The following is a 15,826-nucleotide window of genomic DNA, read 5'->3' on the forward strand; positions in this document are numbered from 1 at the left end:
TTAGGAAATTGAGTGTGTTAGAAAGCAAATAAAAATATCCTTTTGGTAAGGAGGAGGGTGGAAGTAGTAAAAATGGCCTTTTTTTTCCCCTTCCTTCTTTCCCCTTCACAACTTTGCCATTAAAGTTGCACCTACAGCTAGAAGTTTGTCCGTGAAAAATGGTCATTTTGTTTCTCTGCTCAAAGAATGTTATTAAAATGCTAATTTAAAAGAAAAAGGAGTTAAATATCTAGCGATGGTGCATTCTAATTGCAACCATAATGAGCTCTCTAAATGTGCGTGCCCCTGACACACACAGAGCATAAACAGCAGTAAACAGATCATTAGTACCCGCGTTCATTTATTCTGGCGACCTTACCATGACCCCACCGAGGGTAGGGTGAAAAGCAGGTGGATCTGGCTGTGACACCCCCTAGAGGGATCCAGGAAATGAAGCTATAAGCGGTTGTCATGGAAACGCCTATGTGTGCAGATGATGTAACACACCGACAGGCTGTAGGGCTCCGCAACTGGGACGTTGCCTTTCCCTCGCTGGAACAATCTTGAGGATTAAATTATTCATTTCTTTAATTCACAAAGCAAAAGGAATCCTAATTTTCTTGGTGATGTGCAACTCTCTTTCATTTGTCTAAGGTCTGGAACGCAGCAACTTATCATCCCCTCTTTCTCTGAAACCTACCCCAGCTTCCTACATTCTAGCCCCAAATCACTGAATCTGGCAAAATCAAGTGGGGGGCGGGGGAGGCAGAAATCTGACACTCAACACCTGTACCTTAAAGAGAGAAAAACCTAAGGTTTGAAACTGAAATTAATAATATAGACAGTGTCCCTTTCTGGTGAGGGCATTTAGTTGAGCAGGGACCAAACATATACCTGTCCTGAATAAGATGGCTTTGTCTGGAGCAGGGCAGAATTAAGCCAATACCCAATGAGGAGAGCATAAAGCAGAGTAGGCACCAGCCCCAAATGAACACATCACCCTAGCAAGGTGCAAGAAAAAAAGATAAGAGAAAACAAGTATCTACTCACCCCCTCCCATGTCCAATTGAGGGAATCGAGATTAATAAAAATAATTCTTTGGAGAATGATTCCGCTCTATCCTACCCTGTTTTGTACCAAACAACCTCAATAACCTTCCGGCAATAGTAGAATAACGTTTCTTTCTTTCTTTTTTTTTTTTTTTTTTAAGGAAGCAGAAAAGACGATCTCTGGAAATTTTTTTTTTTTCCTTCAAGTTAGGAGATTTATTTTTATTTTTTTTTATTTTTTTATTCTTATGTTAATCCCCATACATTACATCATTAGTTTTAGATGTAGTGTTCCATGATTCATTGTTTGTGCATAACACCCAGTGCTCCATGCAGAATGTGCCCTCCTCAATACCCACCACCAGGCTAACCCATCCTCCCACCCTGGAAATTATTTTAAAATAAAAAATATCCTGGCCTGTGCCTCCCCCCCACCCCACCCCCACTGCACTTCAGATGAACCTGTGATATTGTAGCGATGGCCCTTGAAGTGCAGTGGGGAGGTGATTTAGGAGAATATTAAAGGCAATGTGGAGATTCAAGGCGCCTCTCTCAGGGAGATCTGGAGAAATACGCAGCACAGATGGGCCGAGCAGATTAAACATTTCCGTCACATTGTTTCCAAATTGTGTTGTGGTGCCTGAGGCTGGTACTGCGCTCAGAGCAAAACAGAGCGGTGCAGAGCTGTGAGCTGTTTACGGAATACATATTAATACGCCGGTCTCACATGGTATCACAATTCTATCAGCTCCGAAATGGTGCTGTCTCTATTGTTCCTGAATTCTGCACTTGGCACCTTGTTTTCTCCCATCTGCAAAGTGTTTACCTTCCCTTTATCCTTTCTGTCTTTTTTAGGCAAAGTTCAAGTTGTGTGTATCTTTCTCATTTCTCTTCCCGCCCTCCCTCTTCTCTTCACAGTTTAGGATTTTTCTCTTGCGCACGGCCTGTGTTTTGCACACACTTTCATCACCAACAGTGTCCAGCATGTGCACGGGTCCTGCACGCCAGGCTTCCGGCCTGAGGCTGAATTTCCCCTTGCTTCCAAGTGCTCTCAGACACCCCGCCCCCCATCTAGCTGACACATTCCTCCTCAGAACACTCAACTCTTAGCTGTCCAGTTGTCACCTTATGCCCCCCCCAGCTGTTGTCACTGACCACCCAGCCTTTCCTTGCCCCCTTTCTCACACTCACATGCCTTTCCCTCCTCCCCAGTCCAGGCCCGCCAATCTCCAGGTTAGCAAGTTCCCTGAAATGTAACAATAAATAAAACTGGTTCAGTTGAGGCAAATTTAATGATTCATTTTTATTATGATTGATAGACCAAAACTCTGAATAATGGAAAAAAGAGAAAATGATTGCCAAGAACTTAAAACATGGTGTCAGCCTGGGGAGGCTGCCAAGCTACCCAAGGTTTCAGCCGAGCGCTGAGCTCCAGTCCTCTGACAGCTTCCAACCCCACTAATCCACCATCCACCCGACTGACCACTTCCTTTTCCCTTCTGCAAAATCTCCCCACAAAACCACTTATGCTGAAAAATGGGCACCTGCTTGTCTTTGGTGAGCAATCCTTATTCCCAGCCTTGCTTTTCTCAGCAGTTGGAAGGGTGCTGAGTTAGAGCCCTCAATTTATTTAATAATTTATGATATCCTCAGAAAGCATTAAATTTCCAAAGCTGGATTTTAGAAGTAGAGAAATTGTGGGCCAATCCAGAGTAAAAATACTATGTTTTTGGCTGATCCTGGAATATTACAATCTACTCTGCTTAGGAATTCGAATTTCCCATCTTTGCTAATGATAATGTCGGATGCGCAAGCACTGATAAGAGAAATGAGCAATCATAAACCAATAGTTCTGTGATTGATTGGCCTTTCCCATACATATATCAAGCTTCTATTGATCTTTCAAGTCAGGGGCTGATTGATTGTTCTCTTGAAGAGGAATTCTCTTATTTACAAGCACTGGTATAGTGAACTTTGATGGTTAAAAGAACAAAAGTATGAGACATTTTCTGGGAATCTTGTTCCACAGAGGCTTATCGAAACCCAATTCAATGCGAAAAGAGAACATTTCTATTAGGAACATTCTCAGGGCAGACGGGGTCAAGCAGCTTGCTCCAAAAGCCATCACGTGGATTTGAATGGGAGCTATTGAGAGACGTCACAGCTAAAGAGATGGTGCCTTAGTGGTACACGTGAAAGTAATATAACACTGTACATCAATTATACTTCAATAATAAAAGACAAAGAGAGAGAGAGAGGGATGGTGCCTTAGAAAGAATGAGGAAGCTTGGTCAGCCTTCAACCTTAGAAGGAGGAACAGACTCTGAAGCTGGAGGGCTGAAGCCTAAGAAACCCAGCATGGCAGAAACAAGGATTCTTGACTTCCTTTCACTGTACTTTTAAAAGCTGGGGGGAGGCTGGGGTGGAGAGAGGCCACCCTGGGCCAAAGTGCAGATCCAGGCCATAAAGATCATTGTATCCCCCACCCACCCACCCACCCACACGCACACACACACACACAGAGCACTGGTTCATAAACTGTAGAGGGTTCATAAACCCTTTGAGAATCTGATGAAAGTTCTGGACTTCACCCCAGGGACAAGACATAAAGACATATAGACACGTGCACACAAAATTTTACACCAAATTCAAGGAGTTCAGAGAACCCTTCCCGTCCATCCATGGACAAGCCAGGGGTTCACAGACTCCAGTTTAAGAATCTGTGCCCTAGAGGATGGTGCTTTCCTTTTGTTGGAACAGCCTAGGATTCACTGAGCCTAGAAATTGAATTCTCATCCCAAGACAGGATGGTCATTCCAGGTCATGTCTGTGCTACTCCAGGGGAGCCATGGAAGAGCTTATACAAATAGGAACCAGCAGGGAGGAGAGAAATTAAAATGTAGCAATCATGGAGTAGGGGTATTTAATCTCTTTTAAGGCTTATGATAGGCGCCTGCTGGTTTCCCCCCGATATCCCCTGACACCTACTGACAGGGTATTTGCAGCACCACACAGGGACTCAGGGCCCTGTGACAGGAGGAGCACTGAGGAGGTCCGCGATAGTCCTGAAACCATAAACAGCAACAGGGAACCACTAGAGGCAGAGTCAAGCTGTGCAACATGTCCGTGGTTGGTGGCCATACTGCTTCTTGTTTATAGAATTTGCTGTTCTTTTTATGGCAGGTTTGGTAGGGTTGTTTTGTTTTGTTTTTTTCCTTGTTGATGGAGATTAGCAGCATAAATCCTTTTATGGCAGTGTGCAATCCCCCATAAACACTTTTGATTGTGCTGATGGTGAGTGCTGTGTCTGTTTCAAGTTCACTCGATGTTCTGCTCATCTCGGCCCATAGCTTCTCCAACCAGACAAGGGAGTCCAAGTAACCCACCTTTGCTTTCAAGATTCCTTCATTTGGGGAGTTCAGGGAGGTGGAACAGGGTTGGTGTTGAGGGAAACGGATGTCTAATCAAGCCTAGAAATATTTATGATGAGAACAAACCACACGGTGCACTATTTTTGAGTGAAAAGCTTCTGTAAAGACTTCGTGACAATAGGCAAGTGCTGATGTAAAGGGTCGGTTTGCTTTTTTTAAAACAGCTTTTTATATTCTTATCTAAAGCATCTTGTGTTACGTAATTAACCCCTTGGCTATACCATACACGATGTGTATAGAGTTAAGGAGTGAGGAGCCTGGGCAGTTCTGATCCCTTCCCGTGGTAGGCGTGTATCCCCACCGTGGAGGTAGAACCACTTGCGCATTGAGGATTTCAGATCTCCCGGGAGTGTCTCAGCATTTTCTGGTCTTTCTAAACATCCAGGCAGGGGAAGTCAAACTTTACTGAAAACGTTGATCCCAGGAATTCAGTCCCGTCTGCCATCCAAAACTAAAACCCAAGAATCAGCAACTTAATAAAAATGCAGTAAATTAGCACCTCTAGACAAGAGCAGAGTTCATTCAGAGCTGGGGTCTGCCTGGCTGAGCCAGTACTCTCTCCATTTTAATAGTTTAATAAAAATTAGCATAATTAACGAACATCTGTATGATCCAGAGTGGTGCAATTTGGCACTTGGAAACGAGGGTTTAAACATGATTGCTGTGAGTTTAATGTTGTTTTAATTCTTTTTGGCACTGTGCAGTGAAATAAACGTTTGGTGGTGATAGTTCTCGGCCGGATCTCATTTGCATTTTTCTCCCTTTGATTATGAGCAATTGTGGACTCCCCAGCAATTCATCAAAGTAGAAATTATTTTAAAATACCTCGTGGTGTTCAGACTGGGCTGGAGCAATGCATGGGAGGTGGTAGTGGAAGAGAAGCCTAGAAATTTTCCATTCATGCTTTAAAATCTCAGCCCTGCAGCCCTTTTTGGGTATCCAGCCAAGGGATGAAATCTGGAAAAGCCAGTCAGATCCCAAGACCTATAGGTGCTTTGATTAAGCTCCTAGGCTCCCACAGCAGGGTACTTACGGTCTCTGAGACTGTGCCATCCTCCTTACTCTCTGCCTGCTCTTTTGTTTTGAAGGGCAGAGAGTTGATTTCACTCATTTCAGTCCTCAGCACTGTGGTGAGGCTTCTCCATCTGCGGTCGGCAGGGTCAGTGTTCCCCTCGAGCAAGAGCACACGGCCTGGGAGCCTGGTCTTTGCAGGTGTCCTGCTGAGCCTCATCTGCTTCCTGTTTGCACCCTCTTCGGGTTGGCAGAGAACACCTTCCCAAGGCTTGGTCCCTACTCCCAGCATTACGGCTAAAGGCGGATGCTACGGAGCATGAGTCGAAGTCAGGAGTCTGAGACAGTCCCTAGGGAGGGAATGCCTGGTCTGAGCCCCTCAGGTGATGAAGATGACACCATATGGCAGGTGGAAGGCCGCCCTTCACATGTGTTTCAGCAAGTTGACATCGATCAAAAGACTATCAGACGACACTGTGCCCACCCTCCCGCCTGTGAGGTAGCAGAAGAGCTAAAGCTAGGGTTTTTATGAGTAACAGTACGGGAGGAAGACAGAATATGTGTCTCTCTCAGCAAGGCTTTGTGGAAATGGCATTCCAGCAACATGCTAAGCAAAAGGCAACACTACAAGAAAACTTAAGGCAGAAACTGCCCTAACTTCAGTGTTGGAAAATGGACAGTAACATAATTTGTACGGAGAGGAGTTTAAAACATCCTGACAGGCAGAGGCTGAGGGGCTCTGGGTAATTTCCCACAAGGCAATGCAGACTGTAGGGAGAAGTTGGCCTGGGGGAGAGTGGGGGGCATGAGAAGGTGTGGGGAAACAGTGGGCTGGGTGGCAGACACATGCAGTTATTTAAGACTGGTTCTTAAAAGGTAATTCCCTGTTCTTTTTAGGATCAACTCAGCCTCGCTTGGTATGGCATTTGAGACTCTCTTCATGGTATTTAGGGAGCCATTTGGGAAAAACTCTCTCCAAAGGCAGTTGCTCTCTTCCCGCCACAACCAGTTCAATTACCAGGAGAATATCTTGGATTTAGCTGAAACTAAATCTGCTCAACTGAAAGAATAAATCCCACTGCTCCCTTCATTTCTTCATAACCTTATTTAACAAGTATTTTTTGGCCCCTATCTGTGCCGGCTACCATGCCGAGTGCTGGGAGTAGAACAGCAAACAAAACCAGCGAAGTTCCAGCTCTCACAGGACTTTCCACCTCGTGATTGGCAGTGAGACAAAGGCAGCAGATACAAGACAGCGTGATGAACTCATGTCCAGGGAAGCACAGGACACAGTACACAGTACAGAGTTGTGGCCCCCACACAGAGAGGGGCAAAGAGAAGCTTCTAGAGCGTCTAGAGAAGCCCAGGAATTGAGATCTGAAGGCTGCTTAGGAGTGAGCCCCATGAAAGGGTGAAGGGAAATAGGAGCTAAACAGGCAGAGGAAAGGCTCCAAGCTAAGAGAGCCTGTGGCCCATGGGAGTAGCAGACACAAAGTCTGTTTTACTAAGGTTCCACTAGATTTAGGGGGTAAATGACAATGCTGAACAGTGAACAGGACCAGGTCATGCACAGCCTTGTTCACCTTATTAAGACATTGACAAGAGGCAGTGGGAACCCACTTAAAGGTTTCAAGCAAAGCAGTGATTTTTTTTTTAGATTTTATTTATTTATTCATGAGAGATAGAGAGAGAGAAAGGCAGAGGCAGAGGGAGAAGCAGGCTCCCCGCAGAGCAGGGAGCCCGATGCGGGACTCGATCCCAGGACCCTGGGATCATGACCTGAGCTGAAAGCAGATGCTTAACCAACTGAGCCACCCAGGCATCCCAAAGCAGTGATTTTTTATCAATGTGCATTAAAATGATTCTGGCCCCAGAATGAAGACTAGATTGGAGGGGAACAAGAATGGAGATACAGAAACGAGCTTGGAGGTTGTTTCTGTAGTCCTCATGAGAAATGACAGTGACATGACAAGGGTATTGGCAATGGGAATGGAGAGAAGTGGATGGATTCCAGTAATACTCTGAAAAGAGAATCAACAGAACTCAAAGACTGACTGGAAGAGGAAGGTGCAACTGGAAATGACTCTTGAGTTTCTGGCTTGATTAACAGAGTGCATAGAGTTGCCATCCACTGAGATAGAGAACACAGGAGGTAGAGCTGGTTGGGAGTAGGAATGGAGACAGAGGCAGGATGATGGGTTAAATTTAGGATATATTGAGTTTGAGCAGCTTGATGGACATGCACTTGGCATTAGGATCCAACACTTAGATCTGGGCTGGAGCTATGGTTGTGAGTCATTTACATGGTGGCTAAAGCACAGAGGTATATCAGATTGCTCAAAGGAAGTGCATCAAGTCAGAAGAGGGCCAGGACAGAATGCTGGAAACAACCACATCAAAAGGAAAGATAGAGAAAGATGAGCTTGCAAAGGAGAATGAGAAGCAACCAAGGAGGTAAGAGGGAAGCCCGGAGAGTATAATTATCACAGAAACTAAGAAAATGAAATGCCTCAAGAAGGGTCCATAGTTGCCAGCACTGTTGAGAGATGAAGTTAAGGACCGAGAAATACCACAGAATTCGAGCAATCGGAGGTTATAGGAGACCGTGGAGAAAAAGTGTAAGTGGAGTGATAGGAGCAGAAGCCTGAGTAGAGTGGCTTGAAGATGGAACAGAAAGCAAGAAGTTGGGGTAGAAAGTGAAGTAAACTCTTTCAGTAAGTTTGACAGTGAATTAGCATAGATGAGTAGAAATGGGAAGTAGGCATGAGGTGGGGACTATTTAATCACTGTTTCCAAAGACAAAAGAAACTTGAATACATTTCGTGGTGATGGAAGGAGCCATTTATATTAGAGGCAGAAGTCAGACTCCACAGAACCTCACCTCTAAGAAATAAAGAAAGTGGAAGGGTTACAAGGCCATGTTACCAGGGAGAGTCTTCAACCATAGCCCGTGGGACCTTACGCTCTCCTAGCTTTAACTTCCTTTTCTGGAGGAGTAGGGATAATATCATCTCTCCCCTATGTTGTGGGAATATAAATGTCCGATGCATAGTAGGTGCTCTAAACATTAGATTCTTCCCCCAGAAGAGTTAGGAGGTTGACAGACACATCAGTAAGGACAGGCAGGACATAGGAGCCCACATGATGCTCTTATGTACCCATGATGAGAGAGTCTTAAACCAGAGGAAGGACGCCTCCTCCACTTTAATGGGAAGGAAGGGTGGTTGTCAGTACAGGTAAGTTCCTCTTTTGGCGGCTGAAGGTTGACACATCTGATGGCTTCTCTTTTCTTTTTGAAGGTGGAAAAGAGGTCATCTGCTGGAAGGGCAGGGGAGGCAGAGCTGGAGGAGGGGAGAGATAAGCTATCCAAGGAAAAGAAGGATAACCAGTTGACCTGGAATTTTATTGTGTCACCAACCTGGTTTTCTTTCTTTCTTTTCTTTTTTTTCCTAGTAGAATTCAACAGCCAAGTGTGTAAAAAGACAGCTTCATGGTACCGTATATGCAGCTGAACTAGAATACATGATATTCCCTATGTATTCCTAAATTTTACTTCCTTTGAAAGAAAGAAAATATTTTCTGGTGCTTTCAGAAGCAGTCCCATAGTGTTTAACATCTGCTGTGCTTTTGAAAAGCTCTTCTGTATTCAGGGCGCCCTACTCCCAACCCTGTGATTGCTCGTTCTTTTACACCTTCTCATTCCCTTTCTTATTTGCTCCTCTCTGGGGCTCCTATGTCCTCCCTGTCTTTACTGATGTGCCTGTCAACCTCCCAACTCTTCTGGGGGAAGAATCTAATGTTTAGAGCACCTACTATGCATCAGACATTTATATTCCCACAACACAGGGGAGAGATGATATTATCCCTACTCCTCCAGAAAAGGAAGTTAAAGCTAGGAGAGTGTAAGGTCACACGGCTACTAAATGACCAAGTGGGGATCGGATCCCAGTCTGTCTGACTCCAAAGCCCATTACTCTATGCTATAAGCTCCTAGGGAGCAAGCAATGCTCTGATTCATCATTATATATCTCATGGGATCTCAAACAGCACTTTGCACATAGACGATGCTTAGTAAATATTATTGATTTGAACTATGACCTGACTCCCTGAATATCTTCAGTGTTCTGGCATTTAGGATGTGCCCAACTTTCTCAGAAGAAGCCATTCCACTCCGCTTGATAAAAGACATGCTCTTTAGGTTCAGCAATGGCATCGAATGTACTAGATTTACAACGTAGACAGGCAGACGGCAAAATGAAGGTAGAGTTTGCTTTCCTCCTCTGGGAGATTTTTTTTTTTTAATCTAATAATCCCATCAGGGGTGTTAACAAGTCATACTGTAGTGTCGAGAAAGAAACCACCCAACATAATCTCCCATGCAGTCACTGTCAGAGATTAACAGAAACGTGACTGAATTCCAACTGAAACCACTCTCTTTTCATTTTTCAGGAGTATAACGCGTATGGCTGGTGGGTAGGAGAACTGAACAGCCTCATTGGGATTGTTCCAAAGGAGTATCTCATCACTGCCTTTGAAATGGAAGAAATATGAAGCCCAGGTATCAAAACTATTGCCAATAAATCCATTGGTCATGCCTTCATCTCTCTGTGAAGGATAAGAGTTGCCAGTGGCTTTTCTTCACTTCCACAAGTGATGCTAATGATTTCCTGTTGAAACAAGATGAAGCTGGAACTGTTTTTCCTAAATTGGGGAACTGTGTCGGTTAGGATTAGGTTCAACGACATGTGAAACAAAACTCAAAATAACAATGACTTAATTAACATAGAAATTTATTTTTCTCTTCCAAAAAAATCTGGAGGTAAGTGATCCAAGGTACCCAGGTTCCAGATATCTTCTCTTTTTGCTCCACTGTATGTCCCAACATTCCAAAGCTTACCTTGCGGCCCAAGTTGGATGCTCCAGCTCCAGCTATCATGTCTGTACCCTACCCAGCAGGAAAGATGAAGTGAAAGGGGAAGGGTACACCCACTTGTTTTAGGGACATTTCACAGACGTTGCACACTCCACAGCTTACATCCCATTGGCCAGAACTTGGACAGAAAGATAGACTTATTCTAGGTAGAACCTGTGTCCAGCTTAAAAGTGGAGAGGGGAGAGGATTCATTAATAAATAAAAAGGGGAGGGCGCCTGGGTGGCTCAGTTGGTTAAGCGACTGCCTTCGGCTCAGGTCATGATCCTGGAGTCCCTGGATCGAGTCCCGCATCGGGCTCCCTGCTCAGCGGGGAGTCTGCTCCTCCCTCTCCCGCTCCCCCCTCTTGTGCTCTCTCACTCTCTCTCTCTCTCTCTCAAATAAATAAATAAATAAAATCTTAAAAAAAAAAAAAGTCCTAGGAAGTTAATACACGAACACTTTTTAGAACAGTGAGGGCCGGGGCGCCTGGGTGGCTCAGTTGGTTAAGTGACTGCCTTCGGCTCAGGTCATGATCCTGGAGTCACAGGATCGAGTCCCGCATCGGGCTCCCCGCTCGGCGGGGAGTCTGCTTCTCCCTCTGACCCTCCCCCCTCTCATGTGCTTGCTCTCTCTCATTCTCTCTCTCTCAAATAAATAAATAAAATCTTTAAAAAATAAATAAATTAATTAATTAATTAAAAAAAAGGGGAGAATGGATATTTGGGGACAACTAGGAATTTTTGCCACAAGGATGGGTCTGGCTTTTTTTTATCCCCAGCTCTCAAATCCAGAGTACCATTTTCCCCAAATGCCCATGTATTACGATATGATTGGCCAAGACTAGGAATCCAGGATGAGGATTCCTATGGAACATAATCAAATTAACTTTTAGGTAATAAAGAATATAGCTTGTGTTTTATGAGCAAGAAACACATCACATTTAAAACAGTGGAGGGAGTGCCTGCTTTGGGTGGCGTAGCTTTGGTGCAGAGTGGGTTTTGTTTAGAATTAGGATGGTGATGGAGGGCACCCAAGGCTAGCATGATGTCTCTAGCTCCTTCTTCTGGCCTGAAATGGGAGCAGCCTTCACTACTGGGGGTGAGGGATGACTTGCATGACAGTGACACAAACTATCCTTGGAATCTTCCAGACCAGGGCCCATTGTAGTGTCAGCAGCAGCTGAGTGGATTCATTTAGGAGGATACATAAGTATAGATCTTACTCTATGATGCCCTTGTACAACCATAAAGCACCAGCTCAGGCCTGTCACTCAAGGTCTGACTTTATGACTTTCCTAATGAGGATTCCATTTCCTGGCCATGAATGCAGAAGCGTTGGAATTCTTCTGGCAAATCTAAACACCTTCACTCTACTTCACTTTGTCATTTATTTAATGACACAGCTGTTTATCTCCCCTTTCTCTTTGACCCAACAATTCTACAGCTAGGAATTAATCCTATAGCTATACTTGCACACATGCAAAAGGATATACACATGGGGCGCCTGGCTAGCTCAGTCCGTGGAGCGTGTGACTCTTGATCTCCGGGTTGTGAGTTTGAGTCCCACACTGGATGTAGAGAATACTCAAAAATAAAATCTTGGGGCGCCTGGGTGGCTCAGTCAGTTAAGCGTCTACCTTCGGCTCAGATCATGATCTCAGGGTCCTGGGATCGAGCCCCGCATCGGGCTCCCTGCTCCGCGGGAAGCCTGCTTCTCCCTCTCCCACTCCCCCTGCTTGTGTTCCCTCTCTCGCTGTCTCTCTCTCTCTGTCAAATAAATAAAATCTTTAAAATATATATAATAAAATAAAATCTTAAAAAAAAAAAGGATATACACACAAGATTACTTGTCTGTAATAACACACCACTAGAAATGACCTGAATATTCAGTAGAGACCTGGCCAAATAACTATAGTACATTCATAGAATTAAAACCTATGCAACAGCAAAAAAGAAAAGGAAGCTCTCTGCACTGATGTTGGTAAGAAAAAAAAAAAAAAGCAGCAAAGAAGGGTAGGCCTAATGTGTTCCATTTGTGTGAGAAGGGGGTCTCCAAGGGCACCTGGCTGGCTCAGTCCGTAGAGCATGCAACTCTTGATCTCAGGGTCATGAGTTCAAGCCCCATGTTGGGTGTAGAGGCTTACTGAAAACAACGTGGCAGTTTGGGGGGGAGGGAATCTCCAGTTGTTTCTGTGTGTAGAAGATATCTCTGGGAGAACAAAGACAATGGCACTGACTGCCTCTGAGGACAAAGTGCATGACTGGGAGAGTAGGAGGGAGATGCTCTTTACTTTGTGCCCTTCTATAACATCTTTGTTTTGAATCATAAAAGCAAATTTATATATTTTTCCTCCTTTAGGACACATATCCTTGTCTCTGGCCTGCCTTTATGAAGAAACCGATCGTCAGGAGTTCCTATCCCCTACCCCAGCCACCCCACCAACAGCATGGATTCTTCTCTTTACTGAAGAGACCCAAGCCTCTGACACCTTGTAGTAACTGAACACCGCCAGCGAGACAAGTGGGAAAAGGCACACTCAGCAGATCTGTTACTACACCTGCCTTGTCATAGCTCATCCCACCTTTACTTTCTTTTCATCCCGCCTGTAAACATGTCCACACATCCACTTCTGCCTTCTCCACAGGCTTGTCACAGAGAAGGTGAGAGAGAAGGAAACCTTTGGAGGAGGAAGTTGCTGGTTGTTTCATCTGATGGGAAAAGCATAAATAAACTTCATATTTGGTTCCTGGCAGTGTGTGATGGTGTCAAATTTCTTTTTGCAGTGATCTCAAAAAGGCCGGTTCTGGGCATTCCTGCCACCTCCAGACAAAGTAAAAAAGGAGAGCCAGAGAGAAAACAAGAACCCGGACAGAGGGGGGGACTTGCGATTATCTTCCAGGGCAGAATCATCTCTGGAATCCGAGCCTGCCTGCTTTCTGTTTGGCTTCTCAGACTTCCTTTGGCTGCCTTCTTGGTGGTTTTTCCTTATGTGCTGAATCTCTGAAACGAGACAGGGCTAGAAGCAAGTCCTTGGAGTCAGCACATTGGAGAGTTCCTTCCTGGCCCTTAGCTCACAACCACAATGTGTCTTGCATCATCAGTCCCGGGCAAAGGCCAAGGAAGTGCTTTGGGGAGGGCTTATGTGTACACAGCCCTGTTCCTCTTCCTGTGGTCTCACGTTATCTGTGTCTTAAAGAGGCAGCAAACATAGTGGTTAAGAACATAAATTCTGGAAGCAGACAGACAGCCTGAGAACAAATCCCAGTTCCCCATTTACTAGGGGAGCAAGTTACTTGACATACACACGCCTCATCTTCCTCACCTTAGAAAGGGTGTAGTCCATTTCACTGGGTCATTAGGAAGATTAAAGAGTCAACACGTGTAACATACTTGGGACAATGCCTGCCGCATAGTGACTGCTCAATAAGGGTTCGCTATTATTATGGCCAGTCGCTATGCAGAAATTTTGAAAAATGGGCAACTGCGCAGCTATAGAAATTTTCTCTCTGGAACTGCCTATTCAGAGCAGCCCTGGGTCGGCAGGAGCCTTCCTCAGCTCTGTAACAGCCGTCTTCTAGCCCTGCAGTAAGACACCCATTTCACATCACCAAAAGAGAGAAACTGGAGAGCAAACGGGGATGCTTCAGTGCATTCCAAGTTTCTTAAAAGATTTTTATGCCAGCCATTCATTTCCAGATTGTCTGACCCAGGAGCATAAAAAAAAAAGGAAGCTTTTTGTGTATGTGATGGATAAGGAGGTAAGAAAAGGGGACAAGTGAGGTTGGGGAGGGAAAAAAATGAGATAAAAGGCAATATAGAACTGTTGGTAACGTGCCCTCCACTTTACACAGGGTGCTAAAGGAGACTGAACCACTAGGTGGCAGCAGATGAGCAGATGAACCAAAAACAACCAATTGCCTCCCCTTTTAGGAGCCTTTGCACCAATCCCAACCTACAGGTAAGCACAAGGGCATTGTTTTAAGTGGTTAACAGAGGAAGCAAACAGAACCCCCCCCCCCCCGAGTGGTCCCTCCCTTAAAGAACCCCCAGGGACCCAAGGCTGGAAGGCTGGTGGCTAAGAGAGGAGAAAGGCATTGTACCATTGCTCTGGGACTGAGAGACACCGGAAGAGGGGACACCAGAAGAGGAAGAGACGGTATCCAGGACAGGGTCAGAAGGGGGATGAAAAAGGAGCAAGGTCAAGGTAACTTCACTCTCTGCACAGTTCAGGGATCTCTCAGTATCATGGTCATTGGCTTCCAGCATTTAAAACAGGATTTAAAACAAAATCCCCTTAGTGCAATAGTCCCTTCTATACCTCTAGGCTTGTGTATACCCATACCACTCACCATTCTGTGGAGGTCTCCGGTGACTGCAAGCTAGCCACCACTCCGACCTCTGACCCTGGCAGCTGGTAAGCCCAGCAGGAAAAGAAATCAGATTGACACTAAAAGATATAAAATGGACTAATCCGGAATTCGGTCCATCGCCATGGGGCGATCTTTGACCTTGTTTCAGGCAGAAAAAGATAAGAGCAAATCTGAGGGGTTGATAAGACTATCTCCAGGCTGTAGGGCATTCTCTGAGGAGAACGTTCCACAGGAGAGCTTTGGGAAGCACTGGGTTCCTAAGGCCTGAAGCGAAACCTCACCCAGCAAAACTGCTCCCCATTCAGTTCAACAGCCACTATTTTAACCAACAGCTCAGAAAGCAACTGGCTAATCAGGTTACCACTTCTCTGTTTGACCCCACTAACCAAATCCCCACTTTAGCGCCTGTGACTAAGATAACCGGGGCATTAGACCAAGTAACTAACCACATGGTATGTAGGATGGCTTCTTAATAGCCACTAATTGCTCTGGCATGTGAAATAGGAGAGGGAGGCTTTTTTTCCTTCCCTGATTTTATGTAAAGGAAGGAAAATAAGAAAGGTAAGATCCTAAATTTAAGATGCAAATGTATAGGGGCACCTGGCTGGCTCAGTCAATTAAAGGTCCGACACGATTTCGGCTCGGGTCGTGATCTCAGGGTCATGAGCTCTCTGCTCAGCAGAGAGTCTGCTTGAGATTTTTTCCCCCACTCTTCTCCCTCTCCCTCTGCCCCTCCACCTGTGCTCCCCGCCCCTTCCCCCCGGCTCATGCTCTCTCTCTAAAATAAAGAAACAGGGCGCCTGGGTGGCTCAGTTGGTTAAGCGACTGCCTTCGGCTCAGGTCATGATCCTGGAGTCCCGGGATCGAGTCCCGCATCGGGCTCCCTGCTCAGCGGGGAGTCTGCTTCTCCCTCTGACCCTCCCCCCTCTCATGCTCTAACTCATTCTCTCTCTCTCTCAAATAAATAAATAAAATCTTTTTAAAAAATAAAATAATAAAATAAAATAAAGAAACAAAATCTTAGAAGAAGAAGCAGGAGCCCCAAATGTATAAGGGCACCTGGCTAGTTCAGT

General features: G+C 45.2%; 1 protein-coding gene across 1 annotated transcript in view; it reads left to right on the forward strand.

The window, feature by feature from the left end:
• Window positions 1-13,132, forward strand: part of SKAP1 (src kinase associated phosphoprotein 1) — a 278,853-nt gene extending 265,721 nt beyond the window's left edge. Inside the window, exons 12-13 of the mRNA XM_064583476.1 lie at window positions 9,920-10,028; window positions 12,742-13,132. Coding sequence (XP_064439546.1) covers window positions 9,920-10,021 — 102 coding nt within the window. The 3' untranslated portion in view covers window positions 10,022-10,028; window positions 12,742-13,132. The remainder of the gene's footprint in view (window positions 1-9,919; window positions 10,029-12,741) is intronic.
• Window positions 13,133-15,826: the final 2,694 nt, after the last annotated feature.

This window comes from Mirounga angustirostris, unplaced genomic scaffold, assembly GCF_029215605.1.
Source record: "Mirounga angustirostris isolate CCGP_5_RB_7025 unplaced genomic scaffold, mMirAng1.0.hap1 SCAF_17, whole genome shotgun sequence".
NCBI classification, from domain to species: Eukaryota; Metazoa; Chordata; class Mammalia; order Carnivora; family Phocidae; genus Mirounga; species Mirounga angustirostris.